The 20,575-nt window shown below is 35.0% G+C and overlaps 2 protein-coding genes across 4 annotated transcripts; one reads left to right on the forward strand and one right to left on the reverse strand.

Moving 5' to 3' along the window:
- Positions 1 to 824: 824 nt before the first annotated feature.
- LOC109190705 lies at positions 825 to 11,939 on the forward strand. 3 transcript variants are annotated; one of them, XM_019341266.1, is made up of 13 exons: positions 825 to 2,095; positions 2,177 to 2,912; positions 3,361 to 3,856; positions 3,963 to 4,120; positions 4,219 to 7,578; positions 7,703 to 7,915; positions 8,839 to 9,042; positions 9,203 to 9,406; positions 9,487 to 9,645; positions 9,979 to 10,329; positions 10,541 to 10,973; positions 11,507 to 11,588; positions 11,674 to 11,939. In XM_019341266.1, the coding sequence occupies exons 1-13, from the start codon at positions 987 to 989 to the stop codon at positions 11,882 to 11,884; spliced, it is 7,716 nt and encodes a 2,571-aa protein (XP_019196811.1). In that variant the 5' UTR covers positions 825 to 986; the 3' UTR covers positions 11,885 to 11,939. The 3 variants fall into 3 exon arrangements, with proteins under 3 accessions (XP_019196811.1, XP_019196812.1, XP_019196813.1); XM_019341267.1 differs by having other exon boundaries at positions 10,541 to 10,968; positions 11,505 to 11,588; XM_019341268.1 differs by having other exon boundaries at positions 3,361 to 3,847.
- Positions 11,940 to 12,438: 499 nt separating this feature from the next.
- Positions 12,439 to 18,974, reverse strand: LOC109190632 (uncharacterized protein At5g03900, chloroplastic). The gene is made up of 13 exons (XM_019341164.1): positions 18,402 to 18,974; positions 18,060 to 18,167; positions 17,860 to 17,960; positions 17,648 to 17,728; positions 17,037 to 17,109; positions 16,886 to 16,951; positions 15,506 to 15,592; positions 14,972 to 15,037; positions 14,121 to 14,263; positions 13,948 to 14,034; positions 13,788 to 13,851; positions 13,267 to 13,410; positions 12,439 to 12,966 (listed from the first exon to the last, which is right to left on the reverse strand). The coding sequence occupies exons 1-13, from the start codon at positions 18,795 to 18,797 to the stop codon at positions 12,823 to 12,825; spliced, it is 1,560 nt and encodes a 519-aa protein (XP_019196709.1). The 5' UTR covers positions 18,798 to 18,974; the 3' UTR covers positions 12,439 to 12,822.
- Positions 18,975 to 20,575: the final 1,601 nt, after the last annotated feature.

The raw sequence follows: 20,575 nt of genomic DNA on the forward strand, positions 1-20,575 counted from the left end.
ATAAAATAATAATAATTGAATGCCCTGCACTTGGAAGCGGGAAATAACAAGTACAATTTAAAGAACAAAATTTATGTTATTTATGAAAAATAATTTATACCTCTAAGTTGAATTTATCTTTTTCAAATTTCAAAGAACCATTTCACTAATTGACTAAAACTTTCTTAGGTCAAAGCACGAATCAAACATAATAATAACTATTTTTCGGGTTAACAAACGGGCTTTATTGGATAAGAAGTGTAACCTAGTTATAGGTATTTTCATAGATTAGTGTTGCAAACGGACAGAGAAAGATCCGGACCACAATGTGTGGTTGACACCAAAAAAAAAATAGATTAGTGTTGCAAACCATAATATAATTTATGTACATTTAGTTAACATATTATGTACATTCAATATAACTAAATATATATAATAAGTTATAATAAAGTTTGAAAAAGAATACTTTAAGTTTTTTTTTGAATGCTACTAGCTCTATTACATTGTAGTATCTGTTCATATACTTTCTCAACCTGAGGCTCAAACTCACAACCTTCCAAGTGGAAGTCCAACCCGGATACCATTGGACCACATAGTCCTAGTGAATACTTTAAGTTTTAATTCTTAAAATTTTATCATTTTATTTGAGTAAGTCTATGATAGAATGATTAACAACTATTACACTATGATTGTTTACATGTAAAGTAGATCATTGACATAAAATTCATTTTTAATGTATTAAATTAAATATTCCGTATTAATTTTCAATTATACTACTTAAAAATAAACATAGTAAAATTTGCGCCTCAGTTGTTGGCAGGTAAACCCTGATATCGAAATCTCTCCCTCCAAAAAAAATTAAAATTAAAAAGAAAAAAAAAAAAAGAAACGAGTTGAGAAGGGTTTAAGGCCTGGGTTTAGGGTTTATTCATTCAGCCCCTCTTTCTCAATCACTCTTCATCAGTTCTTCCTTTCAAAAGACTTGACTGGTAAGGTAAAGAGCATTAATGGAAGATGCTGACGACAAACACCGCGGTGGAGAATCGGAGTTCCCCCAATTCGGGGGCAAAGTCTCCGTTGAAGCCAAGCTCAAGGAACTCCTCCGCAACTTAACCTCTGTGGAGCTTCAGCTATGCTTGGAAGCTTCTAAGGATATCACCAAGTTGCTAAAGTCTGAATCTGGTCCCGAATTTCTTCGTTTATATATCAGCAACTCTCCTAAATGCATCGAGCTCTCGCAGGTATGGGAGTCCCGAAAAGGCAACTTTGGATTTTCGAATATCCTCAATTTGATTGCAGCTATTCTCAGCCACCCTTACGGGAAACTCCAAAATAACTCGGAGTTGGATAAGTTTGCGCGATGGATTGTGGTTGAGAAGATGGGGGATTTGTACAGAGAGTTGAACAGCAAAGACGGGAAGCGCCAGAATGCAGTGCTGTCTTTGTTATCTGCGATTGTGAGGCGTGGTTCGTGGCTAGCATGGGAGGTGGCGAAGGATTTCGATTTTAAGATTCCAATTTTTGGGAAGCTAGCTGAGTGGAAAGTGAGGAAAGTTGAAGGGAGAAAGAAACATCGTTCCACTAGGAAGGCATTTGTGAAGTTTGCAATGTCTTTCTTGGAAGTGGGTAGTGCGAGGTTGTTAAGGGGAGTGTTGCAACAGAAGGATATGTATTCAGGGGTGCTTAGAGGGTTAGGAAATGATGATGATGATACAGTGATATATGTTCTCTCAACTTTGCGAGATCGAGTTCTTGTTCCTGACTCATTGGTGCCCCCTGGACTTAGGAGTGTACTTTTTGGGAGTGTGACTCTGGAGCAGCTGGTTAGCATTTCTGGAAGAGAGGATGGCGGGGAAGCTGCGGAGCTAGCTCATAGTGTCTTGCTAATGGTTTGTACTGACCCTTCTAATGGTTTGATGCCAGATCCGGATAGAGTTCCTAGCCCTTTGAGAGGTAATCCAAGGCGGTTATTGGGTGTCATGAAGAAGCTGAGAGCTACAGAATTTGAGTACCATAAAAACATTCTTCTTGCCATTGTAAAAGGGAAACCATCCTTAGGCTCTGCCTACTTTGATGAGTTCCCTTATAACACTGAAGATCCTGCGTCACCTAACTGGTTAGATTATATTACTATCAGAATTAATTTTAATCCTGCTATCATTATCTTGTCTGTACATGATAACTAGAATACTTGCAGGTTTGCTACCACTTTGCTGGCTGCAAATGTCATTCTCTCTGTCCGTGATGGCTATGCTTTTGGTTTTGTTGATATTTTGAAGGAGCTAAAAGGTCTTGAGAGTCCAGATGTCGAAAATATTCTAAAATGCATTGGACCACGTCCATTTACTCGGCTGATTATCAATAAAGGGTTGCTTCATTCTGATCCCCTTGTGAAACATGGAACTTTGAGGCTCGTTTTGGAGTCACTGAGGTTTCTTGACTCTCTAATTGATGCATTAAACTGCATCTCCTCTTCCAATAATCAAATGATGCATCTGAGGGCATCCCTCAAGTTAGATATAGTGAATGAAGTCAGGATTTTGCTTCCTGATCCTCAAGTTCTATTCTCATTATTGTCTTCACTTAATGGATATTATAGAATTCTGGAATCATGTGCCAAAAGAGCAGCAGATTCAGAAATTCCATTTGAAGATAATATGAGTAGCAGGAAAAAGTTGAAAACTGAAAAATTGGAAGAGGATACTGATATTATAGTCAGTGGGTTTAGTAGTACCCATGGAGATGTAGATATGCAGGGAGACAGTGAAGCAGTCCTTGATGAAGATGACCCAGTTCAGTCTAAAAATGAAACCCACTTTCTAAAACTTATAAGAGAACTTTGGTCCAAGAATTTGTGCTCTTTCAAGGACTTGGTTGAAGATGCAGAAACACACTTTTATACGAAGTTGCTTGATGTTCTGAAATTATACTATGTAAGTTTTCAACCCTTGATCAATATTTGCATGAGCCACCGGATAAATGAAAAATTTAGCTGCAACTGAGCATATGTAGTTAATGCTATGGACTATTTAATTCCGTAAACTTGAATCCAATTGTATGACTTTGTACTTGAGGGCTGACTTGTTGAAGACTATCCTTTCGCATCAACTTAGTTCTATAAAAATTCAACTTCCTACCTATTTAGAATGCATTAGACACTCCACATAAAATCTTTACAACATTTTGGTTTAACCAAAAAAAAAAAAAAAAAGAGAAGGAAGATCCATAAAAGAGAGGAAATAATCTACATGCATAATTACATAGAAGTTTAGAAGTTAGTTATTCTTCAAGCCTGAAATATGTTTCTTAGTTCCTTCCTCCAAGGAGAATTGTTCCCATGTTTATTGCTTTGTTAAAAAAAGATGTTCTACTTTTTTGCAGCGCACTATGCCCAATATGTTGGAGGGATCGTTTGATTTCTTCAAAGTTCTTCCGAGCAATCCTTTAGCATTGCCAATTATTTTGCAGCAGTCTTTGTTATCTTTGCTCATTGAGCATATTGGTTGGTCCTCCACATCTGAGTCTGCCTTCAGAGCTCAGTCACAATTGTACAAGAATCTACTTCCACTTCTGAATTTATTAATTTATTCATCAGATAAAAGTGTCAAAGATCAAGCATACATTCTGGCAAAAGCAGCCATCTTAAGTACTGGTGCATTTGATAACAATCCAAGGGAAGTATGTACATGGTTCTTATTTATTCCAGGGTACAGTGAAGGCAGTGCTCTTGCTGGAGACGTGAAACGAGAAATGTTCAGAAAATTGTCCTCTGTTGTTCTCTCCTTCCTATGTGATGCCGTTTCAACGGCTGGTAATAATTTATTCAAATATATGGATCTATTGAGGTCCTATATCCACAAATCACAAGGTGGTAAAGGTATTTGAATTTTATTGCAATTTATTTATCTTGTATAATTTATTCAAATATACGAAACATTCTCATTGCTTTAAGCCTTTAACACTTTAACATCTTATGATGTCAGCACATATATCATCAGCTAATTTTAGCTGTTTCAGTATATGTATCATGGAGAAGTGCCTAAGGTTACTATGTGCTGAATCTGGTTCCTTTTCTCTGGCTGAGAAGTCGATGATATCGTTATATGTTTCCAACACATTTAAGTATATCCTGCAAACTCAGGTGATGTATTTTATCATTCATGGGATATCTCATCATTTCTATTTTGATGGTCATTTAGATGCTTAACATTTTGGCACCCATTAATTGATATGTGTTAGGTTGATGCTAGAGTGTTAGCTTCCCTCATTGATACTTTGCTTTCTGAAAGACTCAAAGTGTATCTCAACGTGGCTGATGACTCCAGCGGTTACTGTGAGTGGAGGCCTTTGACGAAATTAATCCAATTCTCCTGGAGCATTTTAGAAAATCAAACTTGCAGCAGCTCTTCCACCATTGAAGAAGTTGGGCATCATGAGAATTCTTACTCAAGTATTCTCCGTGAAGTTAGAAGTGTTTGTAAGACTGAGTCTGATGGGAGATTGGTTGAGGTGATGATTAGATTTTCCTTCTCAATGATATGCGCTAAACGGGCTGATTTACTACAAAATTTTCCAGTAATTGTATCAGTCTCAAAGAAAATGCTTGGAGTGCCTTTCTCACTCTTGATGTCAATATTCTTCCTTGAACCAAGTCTTCTCATTGATGTTTCTAAAACATGGCCAGAAATGTTCTTCACTGGTCTGGAAAGTGCTATTTCTGGATTACAAGAAGGAAGAACAGAAGAATTTGGTGACATTGATTCAATGGAGTTTGCCTCTGCTGCACTTTCTCTGTTCTTGAAGGAGGCATCATTGTGTATGCTCTTTCCTATTACTCTAAGCATTTATAAATCTGATTTGTCCACACAGCAGGGTTTGCACAATCTTCTTCTGGCTAATCTCTCTGAGAGAACACCAGATCATATTGTATCCTCATTTCTCTATGTCCTATTTTGGTTTAATCAAGCACACATATCCTATCGAGTTGAACCATTGGAGGAATTGGAAATGCTTTCTGAATTGTGCTTCAATATTGTGGATCGCATGCTAAGACAATTTCTTAACACAAAAGGTGATGCAAGTTCAAAATGCACCAGATCTCTTTTACCAACCAAGTGTGTTCAAGAACTAATTGAAACTATCTTCTATCACCCAGTTGTCGCAGCATCACTTGAATGCCCTTTGCCCTGTAATGCTGATTTTACAGATACATTTAGTGGGGACAGTATGGACAAATTTCTCGAATCAAATAAATGGAGGGTGATTCACAAAATGGATCTACATGTGATAAACTTGTTGAGAACAACCTTTGAGCTCTTGTATTTTTGTGATGGCCAAACCTCTTCATTTGAAGCTTGTCATGCCAGACAAGTCACAAAGGCTTTCAAAAATGTGGTGCAGAAACTATTTTTGACATTCAAGGATAGGACTGATAAATGTATAGAATCTAAAGACTTGACACCCCTCCTTCCAGCAATTTATGCTATACACACTTTAAAGCGTTTCATATTTCCCTTTGAGCTTCTTGAATTGGTGCATTGGATGTTCTCCAGAATAGACCTTGAGGACAATTCCTTTCAGCAGTCCCTTAGAGATTCTGTCCTCCGTGTTGGTCTACACATTGCAGGATCTGTTTTCGATTCTCTGTCAGCATGTATGTGGCAGCCACATTCAGAAAGACCATTATCTGACTTGTTTTGGGGAATGCTAGAGGAACAATTTGACATTGTCCTCCTTGAGAAAATCCTTTTGCAAGTATATGAGATTGCCACTCATCTTCATCTGGATGTTGCTGATATGTGTTTGCTTAAAGCCTTTAAAGTTGTGAAAACTCATAAAGTTATGCAGCAGTCAAATCCCACATTAGTTATGGCTATATCAAGATTTATAGTGAACATTCCTGTAAACCTGCTGTCTTATTGTATGTTCCAAATTAACAAAAGAAAAGCTGAACTGTTGTTCCTTGCCACAGAAATGAGCCCCCTACATCTGTCAATATTTGGTCACCTTTTATCAGGCATGATTGATAAGCAGGTCCATTTGCAGACCAATGCAATAAGAGAAACTTCTAATCCTTCTGATCCTGAGTTATTGATGCTTCTTCCCACAGTCTTCTTGTATTTGGACTCAGTTCTTATAAAAGCTGGGAGCCAAGTTAAATATTTTGAGAAAATAGTTTCTTTCTACTGGAGGATATTGTTGCACATTTTCTCTGACTGGAAGTGCTATGTTACCAGAGACATGTTTGACATAGAATCTTTTGACAACCTGCCCTTATCAATTGAAGAATTTATGGATATTTTCTCCTGCAATCTGCTTTCAAGATCTGTTCTTATGGTGCAACTTTGTTCTGCATTAACAGGGTATTTGGTGAAATTTGAGGCACGCATGGAACTATTTGACTCTGTTTGCCCACAAAAAAGTACCTGTGTTGATTTTCTGGATTTTGATCCTAGTCAAGTAGGTACTTGTTCACTAGAGCAGTCCCTGAACTTTGTTAATAGGACTGTTGCAAAGATAAACTTGTGCAGAACTTTGTTATTTCCTGAACATAACAAGTTTTCCTCTGGGCTGAAAGAAGACAAAATGGAGACTTGTGCAGAATTGCATTCTACTTTAGACGTATCAAGAATCCGGCTTTTGAAAATGTTGGTCTCTTCCTGGCGAAAGATTGTTGAGAAATTTCCAATGACTGCTGATAACTCTTGTCAAATGGAAGTTGAAAATTGTTCTGTGTTCAGATTTTTGGAAGTTCTTATCTTGAGAAATATTGTGGAACTTTCTAAAGAGATGCATGGTTGTCTTGTCAAGTTGGATTCTCTTCCATTCATAGTTAAACTTGCCAAGACAACTTTTTGGCATAGGTTTGATGATCCCATGACACTGCAGAAGCTCCGAGACATTATTTCTTCACTATCTGAAGGAAAGTTTTCATGTGTTAAAATAATTCAATTGATGGTTGCTCACTCCCAATTTGAAACAGCCATCTGTTCTTCCAATTTGTCAACTGGAATTTCCCAACTTGGTCTGACATTTACTCCCTTGCCAAGCCTTATGAGATCTTTTGTCATCCCTCTATTCAATCATAATTCCATTTGCAGGAAAGACAATCTGCAAATGTCTAAGCAACATTTGAAGCAGTTGGAACTCATTAAATTGCTTAGGGTATTATTCCAAGTAAAGGCTCGACAGGTAGATATTGAACCTGCACAAGAGATTGGTATAAATTTGAGAGATTTGGTGTTTTTGTTACTATCTTCTTATAATGCAACCCTATGTGACATTGACTTTGAGATACACAATCTTGTGAATGAAATCAAGTCAATTAGTGACTCTAACATAAGTATTGCTGAATGGGATTATCTATGGGGTAATGCTGTTGTGAAAGCCAGGAAAGAGCGGGAGCTGGTGCAGACTGTTTCATGCAATCTAAGTGATGCTGAAGTAGCAGAGGACTGCCGAAAAATTCAGTTCAGGGAAAACCTTCCAATTGATCCAAAGATGTGTGCAAGTACTGTGCTTTATTTTCCCTATGGGAGGCCAAATGGTCCAGGAGTTGTAAACAAAGTTCAAAAAGATACATTTGATTCTATGCATGAGGTATATTTAATTATTTACTGCACAGCCTCGATACTATAAGTTTGGTTGATTTGTTCTGTTTTCATTGTCTTCAAATATTTTTTCATCTTACTGCAGACCATCATATGTTTTTTTTTACTGGCAGGATTGTTCTGCAGAAGTTGCGAACAGACATATATATGATCCCATCTTCATCTTGCGCTTATCATTTCACTGTCTTTCTATGGGCTATATTGAACCTGTTGAGTTTGCTAATTTAGGCCTGCTAGCAGTCTCACTTGCAAGTATATCTTCTCCTGATGATGATACAAGGAAATTAGGATACGGGGTTCTTGAAAAATTCAAGAATGCATTAGAGGTTAGTTATTGCAATATTTCTTCGAGTATGATTGGTGATGTTGTGCATTATAGCCCAATTGAGTGACCTTAGCCCATTCTTAGATTATAACACTCAGATATACTCTATAGGTACTATTAATAAATATTTTCTCGTACTTGTCAAAAATGGAAAGATTATTACTGCAGATGTCGTTACAAATAATCTGAAGTCTTTGCGGTGTAGAGTCATAGACAAAGCAAATAAAGTTTTCTTCTAGACCCTTTTGGCTGGGTGAGATTTTTTCTGCAAGAATTCCATGCATGTCACACTTAAAGAGAACCTGCCTTATATAATAAGCCTAAATGGCTAAATCTGTGGTATTCTCAAAAGCAAAAACTTTTGATAATGTCATAGTTTCTAGTATATACTGATAACTGATAGATCATCAATATGAACATATTAAATAGGAGTATCAATGTTCACATGTGACATTTTCTTCACTTGTGAAAATCTGATGTGATCCCATATGGAGCACTATCATGGAAGTGTGGAACAGAAAAATGCGCTTGTGGTGGCTGATACTTTAAGGGAAATATAGTCCTATGATGGTAGATTGTTTTTGGATAGACTAAAAGTATAGATCTTTGATCTTTCTATACTTTGTGCTTTATGCTGTTTGGTACCCAATAAAATCCTTACTTATAAAAGGAAAAGATGACATCCAGTAAAAATTAATGTATAGATCCTGTCAATTTCTTGTCATCAATAAGATAATCTCTAGAATTGCTATTAAGAACTTTGTATCCATTGCACGGTACATTTCTTTTTAATCCCACAGATTAACTACACAATAAGTATGCTTTAAGCATGACATTGAGGACTTTAACATGGTCTGAATGAATAGGTGTTTACAAATTCTTATCTGATATCATAGTTCTGAAAGTTTGTAGTTTTGGCTGCAGAAATGTCAGAAGAAGAAGGATGTAATGCGACTTCAACTCCTACTGTCATATTTGCAGAATTGTATAGAAGAGGATTGGCAAAAAATTCCCTCTGTAACTGCTATATTCATTGCAGAGGCTTCATTTGTGCTTTTGGATCCTTCACACGACCATTATGCAACTATAACTAAGCACCTAATGCAGTCTCCAAGTGTGAATCTAAAGGTATTTTTTCTGAAAAATGTTCTCATGTGCATATCCATTGTGCCCTACCATCATGAAGATTAGTCACATACTATCATGTGACCATTAATTGAGCAACTCACCAGTCTATATCCAATATAACAATTTGTCTTTTCTTCTATCCCTTTGTGTTTTGTGACAGAGCATACCATTGTTCCAGAATTTGCTCTGGAGTGACTCTGTTAGTTTCAGAACAGAGAGGTTGTGGATACTTCGTATTTTGTATTCAGGGTTGAACACGGATGATGATGTTCATATATATATCAGAAACTCCATTTTTGAGACCCTTCTAAGTTTCTATGTCTCCCCTCTTGCTGATAATGAATCAAAGGAATTAATTATTCAGGTAAGCTGTTTGATTGAATTTACTGACTACTGAGACTCTGAACACAAGGGTCTGTATTAACTTAAATGGTTAACTTGCAGACTGTGAAGAAGTCTGCCAAATTATCTAGAATGGCTCGACACTTAATTGAAAACTGTGGCTTGATTTCATGGCTGTCCTCTGTTGTTACATCCTTCTGTGGAATTAAATACGATCACTGGAAAGGTTTTCCATTTGCTCAGTTTGCTGTTGTCCTGGAGGTATATATTTACTGCTCCAAGTTAAAGTTACCATCTAGTGTTCAAGTTCTTTTGCCAAAAAGATTAATTTAACTTCCAAAATTAATAAAAGAAGGATTCCCTTATGTTTTGAAAGAAGTGCTTCTGAGGCAAGGTTCCATATGTTTATATGTGGCAGTTGCTCTTCTTAAATGACTCCTTATTCCTGTGATGATGGGATTTATGTGATAAAATGAACAAGCACATCACAATTGTTTTTATCCACTAATCATGTTTCATATTGATAAAATAAAGTACTAGCATGACCCTTATATGCCATTCCTTGATTTGGTGTTTACCCGTTTCTTCATTTAGGTGGTCAATGAAATCATCTTCTTCAGACACACTGTTGAGTGGTTGCAAAAATATGCCCTAGAACAGCTCTCTGAACTCTCCTGCCATTTGTGCCAAATCCTAGTTGAAGGTGCTCAGATGTTAAAAGAACACAGTACATTTACCAAGTTGATTCTACAAATATTGACTTTGACATGGAAGGTATCACAGAAGAGGAAAGTGTATCAACCGCATTTCACTCTCTCAGTTGAGGGCTTATTTCACTTATGTGAAGCCATTGATGTATGTTGCAATGGATGTTACAGCCCTATTGCCAAGACTGGACTTGAAGCTATACTTATGAGCACTCCTCCAGTTGCTATTTTACAAATGGTACACTCTTTTATGAGCACTAGTAATTTGATGCCCTACCCGACCTTTCCCACCTTAATTAAGTCTTAAATTTATTAACTTCATGTTATGAATTTTTACTGATGCCGAAGTATCTTATGATCTTAAAATGGCATATACTACTGAATTATTTTGTGATTTTGGATGTATATCTTTATGCCATTAAACATTTACTTTTGTAATGTGTTTTCAGGACTGCAAAAAGGTTTCCAAATTCATTAACTGGGCTATGTCAATTGCTCTGCAATCTGAGACAAAAGGAGTGCTTCAGGTGGAAAAATGTTGTTTCCCTCTGAATGTATCCTCTGAGGAAGAGACAGAAAATTCTCTCATATCAAAGCTTTTAAGATGGCTGACTGCCTCGGTGATCCTTGGAAAGATTTCATACAAACTTAGTAAATTGGATTCGAGTCATTCATGTGACAGATCAAAACTAATTAATTTGCATTGTTTATTGGAGTGGAATGAGGAAAGTGATAGGGAGAATGGTAAGGAATTTGCATGCCAAGAGATCTTAGCAGCATCAATATTTTATCTGCAACAGCTACTGGGCACAAGCTTCAAATTGCTTCCATCAGCTGTTTCTGCGCTTTGTCTTCTACTTCTTAAGAATCCTGCTTCTTCAGGTTCACTCTATTCTTATATTGATTTTATTTAATCATCATAACTTACATTCCTTGATCTTGGGAGGGAAAAATTTACTCCATATAAACTTGATTAGCCTTGACTGGTTTGTGTCATGAAACAACCCAACCCCCCCCCCCCTTCCCCACCACCACCCACCCACACCCACACAAAACCCTCAAATAGAGTGGCCATACAAAATTCTTGAAAAGTAAAATATCTCGATTTCCATATGCCTGTACATCAAATACATTTGTAGCTTATCTAAAGGATGCAACTCTTTTATTTTATATACTATGCTGGTTGTAGTCAAGTGCAGGCTAGATCATTTAAGGGACTGACATATTGGCATGTGCTGTTGCATACTATTTGCATATGTGTGTGTGTGTGTAGAGAGAGAGAGAGAGATTCTGTCCCTCTTAGTGCTGCAGAGGGGTTGTACACTTGTACTCCCTTCTCTCGCTTTTTAATTTGTCTTGCAGAGACAAATCCTAGCTGCTTTTGGTAAAGGTGGTTTGTATTTGTTAAATATTAGGATCAGAAGTGTTGATTGGCAATGCAGCTGCTCTCTGCTCAAAAATTCGTTGCCCTGCCGAAGCCAATTCTGCTTGGAGATGGTAATATCCTAATTGTGTTGTTTCATGGTTTTGGTTGGATTAGTAGTATAATGCTAAATTGGTTTATTATAATGTGCGCATTTAGGTCATTCTATCAGCCATGGAAAGATCATTCCTCCAATCTCACTGATTCTGAGAAAATCGAAGAAATCCATGCTTGCCAGATGCTTCTACTTGTAGCCTCAAAGATGCTTGCAAGAAATTCATTGTATTCTAAGTTAATTTCGCTCAAGGATGTGGAAAAGTTGGGTGTATTTGAATGGGAAAGGAGTATTCTAAATCTCAATCATGTTTAGCTCCATTTTTAATGACAATTCACAATATATATATACCAGCTTCTTTCCCCCTTTTGGGGGTGTTTGGTTCATAACTTTTTGCATTTTATTATCAAATTTAATTTCAATTATCTTGTTTATTTGACTATTCTTTGTTACTCCTTCCATCTCATTATGTTTGTCTGAGTCAGTTAATGAGATTTGACTGAAATTATTTTTAATTTAATTTTTTATTTAGTATTAATATATTATTATATAAAATATAAAATTTATATTTTAAAATTCACATTAAAAGTATTATTAAATTTAAAAATAATTAAAAATTATTAAAGAAAATAAACAAAAGATATTTAATCAATGAATATAGTAAATAAGACCGGCAAAATGAGACAAGGAGTATTTTACTTTGAAAATCAAAATCTTTTAATAAAAGTAACTCATTGCCCTTCTCATCTCCTGTTTTTGGAATCTGAAATAAAAAAAAATTGACAAATCATTTCAAAGTTTCCACAACGAATGTGCATTCCCAAAAAAAAATAAAAAAAATTAAAAACACTTACGTTAGGAGGATGAGAAATTTGGGAGAATGAATGGGTAGTGAAATAAGTTGTTTTGTGTCAGCTTCACACATACTTTTGATCATTCATCTCGAATCAAGCCGAGTTTTGGACTGACTACTACTTATTTCCAATTACATATACAAGCACAGATGGGGTAGCTTTTAGGAATCATGCTTCTTGAATACAACATTTTACACCAGAAAGTAAACAAGGCATTCATTTCACTGAATCCAAGCCGTATGCATTTTGCCATGCACTCGATCGAGGTCAGCACCATAAATAATGTGTTCAGAGTGTCATGAATCTAAGCATTCCTTGCCTCGACCATCTATGGACAAGTGGCGAAATACTCTCTTCCTGTGCATGTATTAATGTGAAAACAAAATCCAAATCATAGACTCAATCAGACTTCTCAATCTCACGGAACCTTTGGTCCCATTGTTTGGCGTCATAATCTTGCTCATACAAGTCTCTGTCAGTGCTGTAAACAATCCTATCCTGACCAATAAAAGTCCTTTGAGCCATATCCCGTGCACTCAGGAGCTGCAAATGATGACACAAGAACGTGATTTACCAGCTATAAGAAAGCTATATTGCCAAAAAAAAAAAAAAAAAAAAAAAAAAAAAAAAGAAAGATAATTTGCCATGTCATTTTGAATTCAGAAAACAGGCAAGGATATTTCTAAAATTTAAAAAAGATTAGCTCCCTGAGAATAATATGGGTTTAAATGGCCGAGGAATTTCTTTTAATTCTATTTCCAGCTCAAAAGTGCAGAAGGTGCTCAAAAAGGGATGAATTTAAGCAAGCAAAAGTCATAATATACTGTAAACTGCTTATTATACCTTTCGCCTTAGAGAGAGTTCTGGGCGTTCAAGAGCCCTGGAATATTTCTCCCTTGCTCTATTTCTGCTTTCAATTTGAGCATTTTTATTTTTAACGAAAAACCATCGAATCAATGGAATTGTGAAGAAAGACCCAGCATAAATCTGCAAGGTTAATGTAAAAGCATCATATATTCAATCATGTAAAAGTTTAAATAACAAGGATCCTCCGTAAACACAAACTTAAATGAGAGGTCTTTGACATGGTATAACATAGCATGAAGTTTATGCTCTCACGAAAAAAGCCTACACCAACATTAGGCTGCCGCATGCTAAGAACAGCGTTTGTACCCACAACTACGATAGAAATTTACTGATACTATTATTCTTTAAAATACACGTAAGACTTCTAAGGGTAGATATTTATTTATATCCCCTAGCCTAGGTCTAATGAATACTAATTCTAATAATAGTAGGAAAACAATAAAATAATCCTGGTAAACCTAAATTTATTCAAATGGGATAAAGAGACTAAGTCGTACCTGGAGTAGAGGAAATATATCAGACACAAAAGAGATAAAGCTACTTGGTCTAACTGACATATTCCTTCAAGATAGAAAACAAGCAAGTATATCCATTAGAAAGAAAAAACGGAGTAGAACAAAACGTATTGAGAATGTAGTAATGACAGTAGAATCATACTGCAACATGGCACCAAGGACAATGACACCAAATAGATTGAGGCCACCCAAACCAATCACCATTGCCCTTTCTGAGAGGCTGGTTTTGCTGCATGGAGAAAAGTACACAGTGAATAATACTAAGAAAGTTAAATTGTAAAATCGACCAAATTAATTTACTCTTGAAAATAATACCTGAACTGCAACTTATTTTCTTTAAGAAATTTCTCAGCCTCTCCAACCCAATCTGCCCATCTTTTTCCAACATATTCCTTCCTTCTACTACTCTGCCGCGAGGCTGTACGTTGGAGTGATGGAAACCGGTACAGAATATTTCCCTGAAGAAAAATTAGTTTCCCCATAAATCAGATTATAAAATGAACATTAAATATTCCATTGGCATCAACCAGAATTATGTGATTTCTAAATATGCAGAAAAATACTATGATTGCCATTTATTTTTTAAATTATTACTATTATTTTATAGTATCACTTTTAAGAAAAAATTTCAGTGACATTAGATTTGGATTTAACTCATTAGAGACAAAGAATTTGGCCTGTTGAAGAAAGCTATTGAGGTCTCCTAGACTTATAGACTTATAGGTCTACAGTTAAAATTCCCCATCCCTCACTTGAGAAAACCCCCACCCAAAAATATATAAATAAATAAAAGGTTACTAGGACCCCTTTGATTAAATTCTTTATCCAGAAAGCGATAAAGTGCAATTTACTATTCTTAGATTAGACCTTTCAAGGGACAAGCAGACTGCAATAATAATTAGCATGTGAAGCAAAATCCTAAGTAACTTATTAGCAGTTTCATCATTCCCTCAAATATGGACTGTATCAAAATCCACAACCACCTAGATGCATGTAGAATTCAATGAGGCAACAACAGGAGGAAACATTATACGGAGTACTAGATATTAGATAATACAGAGTTTAGAGGTGATCCCCGAGGATAGTTGACGGAACAAACTATTAGCCATTCAGGGGCCCTAAGACCCTTTAAGAAAGAATTCAATAAAGTCAATATTGAGACTGACCTCCTCATCTATTTCCGGCTGACCATCGAACCGTAACAGCACAGGTAATACGTATGACTCGTCATCCTAGAGACAAGGTATTAAATTTATTAGCACAACAAAATAGTCCAAGGTAGCAGTGTGTGAATGTAAACTCAACCAAAGGCCAACGCCTAAATCAGTTGTCTAAAAGATTGTGTAAAAGAGTAGTCAATAGACATTGTCAGAATTCCAATTAAATATAAACATCAGAAATCTAACAATTGTAAATTATCCAAATTTTCTGTGTAACAAACTAAGTAGTCAACAATCACTTGCATCATCAGGAGAAGATAGAGGGAGGAGGAAGGCGAGTGTCATACCCCATCACTGTCTACCAACCCCACAGAAATTAGGGGACCTAAAATGAAGTTAATTTCTCCAAGCAAAGATAACCCACATAAATAACAAGCTAGTCACATCTAAATCTAAATAGAATTTATTTTTACATAAAAAATAACTTCAGGATGAAACAGTAAATTACCAAAATAGAGCAAATCAAGCCAAGCAATTTACCGTTTTATTACTGGTCTCAACATCAAGATAAGGAGCAAGTTCTTCAGCAGTGACAACACCACCATTTGATGCTATATATTGCCCAATCTGAAAATTGCAGACAAGTAAAAACAAGTTAAAATCCATTGTGCAAAACATTTTAGGAAAAACAAAAGTATTCAAAGAATATTTTAAAAGTATACATTTAAGCATAGCAAGCAACTAAAAGAGGAAAAGAAGAAAGATGGATCTTCATTCAAAGCTATAGTAAAAGGCAAAGGAAATTCACTACTATGTGAATTAATGACTTCAGTTAACATCAGAGTAAAATAGCCTACACTACTACGGCAATTTCTTGGAACAAAATAAAAGACGCAAAAGTTGACTGCCCAAGGGATGACCCATTGATTTCATGAATCACGAAGGGTAGTCAGTGATCACCCAGCTGTTAGCAGATCATGATGAATGACCATGAACTCCCTACAAGAGATTCACGGAAGGATCTACTAGTCATTAAGTCCAAAAAAAGGTGGGAATACTTTATAAGAACCATTCTTGAAGTTTCAAAAGATCACCCAAAGTAATAATATTCCACCAAATAGAAATAGAAGGAATAGAATATGGCAAATACACTCAACTCAATTTGACTCAGCACAAGTTCTCAATTTGAAAATACCCAATCCTGGATAAAGGAGGGTATATGAAAAGCCTGAAATAATTTCAGTTCAGGATCAATAAAATTCATCCTTGCCCAGTACTAATGCCACCTACAACTACATTGTATTTCTATATTTAGTAATTAAAAAATTTTGAATTTGAGTATATTTTCTAAATTAGAAAATAAACAATTTGAAAATATTTTCCAATGGAAAATGAAAGGGAAATTTTAGAAATTTGAAAATGGAAAATTGAATACATTTTTTTGTAACCATCACCTTAGGTACTTTTACTTCAGTGTGTTGGAAAATGGAAAACCTAAATCAATACACAGACTTTTGAGTATTTGACAATAAGATTCTCAATATTATAACATTATAAGCATCGCCTTTTGGTACAGTTTACTTACAAAAAAAAAAAAAAAAAAAAAAAAAAAAAAAAAAAGAGATTATGCTTAAGTTATATCATACAAGAACCAACTTTTATTACATTGACTAGTGACTATCCTGCCAAATCAATGAGGCCTTCCTTATTCCCCGCCCACAGGGGCCCAACATGGTGGAAAGGTGAATTAGATGATGGGAAAAAAACCATAGAAAACCAAACAAAGGAATTTATGATACCGCAATTAGATACATAGGATGACCAAGAAAGCTATGAAGATGAAAGCGCACATATAATCAATACATTGAAAATGTAATCATTAAAAGCAACGGACCACTAAATTCAGTGCTCAATTATTACCAACTTCCACCTCTCTTCTTCAATACCTTGATTTGGATCCCCATCACCAAACACAAAGGAGAAAACCTGCAAAACATGCATGGATTTTTCATTGTTTCATTATTTGCTTCAAACAGTATAACATTTGATACAGTTAACATTCTCTGCATACAGATTCAATGAAGTTCATCCCACCACCATCTTCGCGAATTTTCCGTCTCCTATAGTAGTACGGATCCCAATACCTAAAAGAAATTATGACAGGAAAACAAATGTTATTTAGGTCTATTCTAGTCCTACATATACTCAATATTTAACAGAAATAAAGGCATAGCAAGAGTCTTGCTTGTGGGATCAAGCTGTCCAACTAAACTTGGACAACAAAGAGAACCACTTGAGAAAATATGAGTAGCTGAACTTTACATGAGTTAAATCACAGAAGTCTTGCATAAATGCAATAAATAGAGTACACTTAAAAATCAAAGAAACAAAATAAAGAAAAAAGAATTTATAGACAGGCACCAGAATATCACTTGGGAAATAACTACCTACTTTTCAAATGGATGGATATATATATATATATATATTTGTGCAATTTAAATCTACCGTCAACAATGGCATGTGGCATTCTCCTCAATGAAGACTAATAAAATTTCGAGAAATAACTATAAAACATATTCAAATACAAAAGACAAAAATAGACTCCTTCATGAAGCTAAAGGATGAATAAAACAAGATTTCTTAGGGCTTCCACTACAAAAAGGGTTGAAATTGAGATGTTACCAAAATAAATCAGCCGGATTTAAGTAAAATGTGAAACCCGTATCATAAGATCTGCCTCGTCTTCCACGATTGTCTTCATCACTGTTACATGTAAGGATATATAAGATGAAAAATTGGCAGTGTATTAAGCTGTAGGAGGGATTGGCACAGAAATAATTGTTAATCAGTAAAGAGGCGAGCCAAAGTGTTGAAGAACATAATTTAGCAGATACCTTCTACTTGAGAGAACAGCAATGATTGCAGTATAAACAATAACTATTGAAGCAATCAGTGCTGTTCCAAAGGAAACCCTAATTAGATATTCAGATGCCATCTGCAACCAAGGGAGTGGAACATTGAACATTTGGTAAGAAGATAACACTCAAAGGTTAATCTCAAGATGTTGAACAACAACACACATAAAACATATCACCTTTGCTTTCTCTAGCAGTGGTTCAATCTTCATCTTAAACGATTTAGCAGAAAGATTTGTGCGGTAACTCTTAGGAAACACATAGAGGACATCGCCTTCATCTGACACCTAACGAAAAGTTTCAAATGAAAATTAATTGAAACAACTATAAATTAAATATATCTACGTGTATAAATTACATATTCACACAAGCATATGAATTCTAAGAATTTGTGCCCTTCTCCGTTCTTTTCAATTTTCATAGGTAATTACTCAATCGCTAGATTAATTAGTCGAGTAAAATAATCACGAAAAAGAAACATTCAAATAGAAACTTTACATTAAAACAAGCAAACTTTTTACCTCCAGGAAGCCATTAGTATCCGTTGCAAGAGCTTGCAAAGCCTTTTGGGCCTCATTCAACTGAAGCCCAGCCTTACTGGCGACATCCCCAACAGTGACTCTACCTCCAAGAGAATCAATGGCGTCCATCGCACGCTTCCGAATGTCAGAGGGCAACTTATCGCTCTCCACGGCGGCTCCGGGCTTGATATCAGAGGTGGTCGCGACATCGACGCTGGCCCGTATTTGCAGAAACGGGGCCTTAATGGGGCGGAATTTGTAATTGAGATTCCTGGCGAAGTAACTGAGACTGGACTGCTGGGGTTTGAGAAGGGAGGGAGAGGGTTTTGGGGCGAGGAAACAGGAGTGCGAGTGGGAAGTCGTGGTTAGGAAGTAGAGTGAGGATATGGAGCTCATTCTGAAGACTTTGAGGGCTTTTAAGCTCCCGTTTAGGATTTAGCCATGGAAGAAGAATGAAGGTTTTCTGGATTCGAAGAAATGTTTGCTTGGTGAGGAAGACGCCGCGGTGTCACGACTGGGAATAGTATCAGCTCGCGAGCCAATGGTGTTTGGATTGATTCCCACAATATTTGCCCAATTTTCGCTTATATTTAACTCCTAAATACAAATTTTCTCAAAAGTCAAAACATTATTCTAAGTAGATAAGACTTGATTCACACAATATGAGAGTTTGATGCGCATAAATCTACATTTTAATATTATGTCTCAAAATTAAATTAAATTAATTTTATTTACCTCTTTTTGAACATGAGAGACTGATTTATGCGGTCCAAGATATTAGTCGACTAAACAATTGAATCTATATTATAAAAATAATTTTCTCAAATTATGAGGGATGAACTTTTTCCAAATTTTCTCAAGAATAATGGATAAAATTCTTATTATTAATTGATTATTATCATGAATTGATCAACATTATCTAGCGTTTAAATATAATATCTTTATCAATTAAATACATGAAATGTTTTGACTATGATTACGATGACAAACTTTTTTAAAATTTTATGTAAAAATAGTGTGGTTAATCCTCTAATTATACATGCATTCACTTTTTATCTCTTAATTATTATATTTTAATGACAAATTTTATCCATTATTCTCTTAATAAATTAGTTATTATGATGTTCAACCATAGAGAATTAGAAGAGAAATATAGTATTCTGAGAAAAATCCTTTATTCTCTCAAAATACTTGTGTTGGAGACTTAGTAGAGAAATAGAGTATACTGCCCATATGATTATTCATATTGGTAAGCACCCATAAACAAGATGTAGTGAAAACACACTCAACAAAACAAACTTTATTAGAGATATTAACAATAAAGACTATTCCAAATCTAACCAAAAGCACATTAAGAATAATTAAATTTTTTTTTTTTTTGGTTTCTTAAGAATAATTAATTAATTATACTGAAATTAGTATTTTCAATTTCTATTTTCATTTTCCTTATCTTTATACTACAATAAGCACCTAAGACTTTCTTTGGAAAAGTTAAAAATCTTTTGTGATGACGATTAAATTAAGCAGTAATAATTTTCCTTTACTTAAGTTTCACACACTGGGCATGGATTAATTCGCACATGTTTTAAGTTTTAACTAGTGAACCATATAAAAGAGTAAATAACACATGGAAAAACAAAAACAAAAATAAAAAAGTAAAAAGTACCCCAAAAAAATGCAATAAAAGTTAAAAAAGAAACAACTAAATATTCCCCAAATAAACACGTGAACCATATAAAAGGGTAAATAACACATGGAAAAACAAAAAAAAAAAAAAAAAACACAAACATAAAAAAAAGTAAAAAGTACCCAAAAAAAAATGCAATAAAAGCTTAAAAAGAAACAACTAAATATTCCCCAAATAAACACAGAGAATTAATTTAAAAAGTAATAACAACACTTGCCAAGGGGAATTAACAAAAGGAAAAAACTTAAAGCACATACCAAAACGAATATAGAAAAACCAAAAAAATGCAAAAAATAAAATAAAATATGGAAAATACAAAATGAAAAACAAATATACATAGAAAGAATATCAAAAAAGTAAAATGAAAGGTCAAAAAAGGGAGTTAAAGAAGTTAAAAAAGTTCAAAATAAAAGAAGTAAAAAGAATCCATTTTTTTAAAATCCAAATTTGCATGAACTGTGGGGAAAAAAAAACTTAATTTGCCAAA

Source organism: Ipomoea nil, unplaced genomic scaffold (assembly GCF_001879475.1).
Source record: "Ipomoea nil cultivar Tokyo-kokei standard unplaced genomic scaffold, Asagao_1.1 scaffold1576, whole genome shotgun sequence".
Lineage (NCBI taxonomy): Eukaryota > Viridiplantae > Streptophyta > Magnoliopsida > Solanales > Convolvulaceae > Ipomoea > Ipomoea nil.

What these genes read in the sequence shown, in the direction of transcription:
- LOC109190632 (XM_019341164.1), bottom strand. Translation starts at nt 18,797, where the DNA reads ATGAGCTCCATATCCTCACTCTACTTCCTAACCACGACTTCCCACTCG. An exon ending in AAGAAGAGAGGTGGAAGTTG is followed by an intron (nt 15,593 to 16,885) that starts GTAATAATTGAG and finishes TGCAATTTTCAG; the next exon opens with ATTGGGCAATATATAGCATC. An exon ending in ATATATTTCCTCTACTCCAG is followed by an intron (nt 13,411 to 13,787) that starts GTACGACTTAGT and finishes TTAACCTTGCAG; the next exon opens with ATTTATGCTGGGTCTTTCTT.
- LOC109190705 (XM_019341266.1), top strand. Translation starts at nt 987, where the DNA reads ATGGAAGATGCTGACGACAAACACCGCGGTGGAGAATCGGAGTTCCCC. An exon ending in AGTATATCCTGCAAACTCAG is followed by an intron (nt 4,121 to 4,218) that starts GTGATGTATTTT and finishes GATATGTGTTAG; the next exon opens with GTTGATGCTAGAGTGTTAGC. An exon ending in TAAGAATCCTGCTTCTTCAG is followed by an intron (nt 10,974 to 11,506) that starts GTTCACTCTATT and finishes GTTAAATATTAG; the next exon opens with GATCAGAAGTGTTGATTGGC.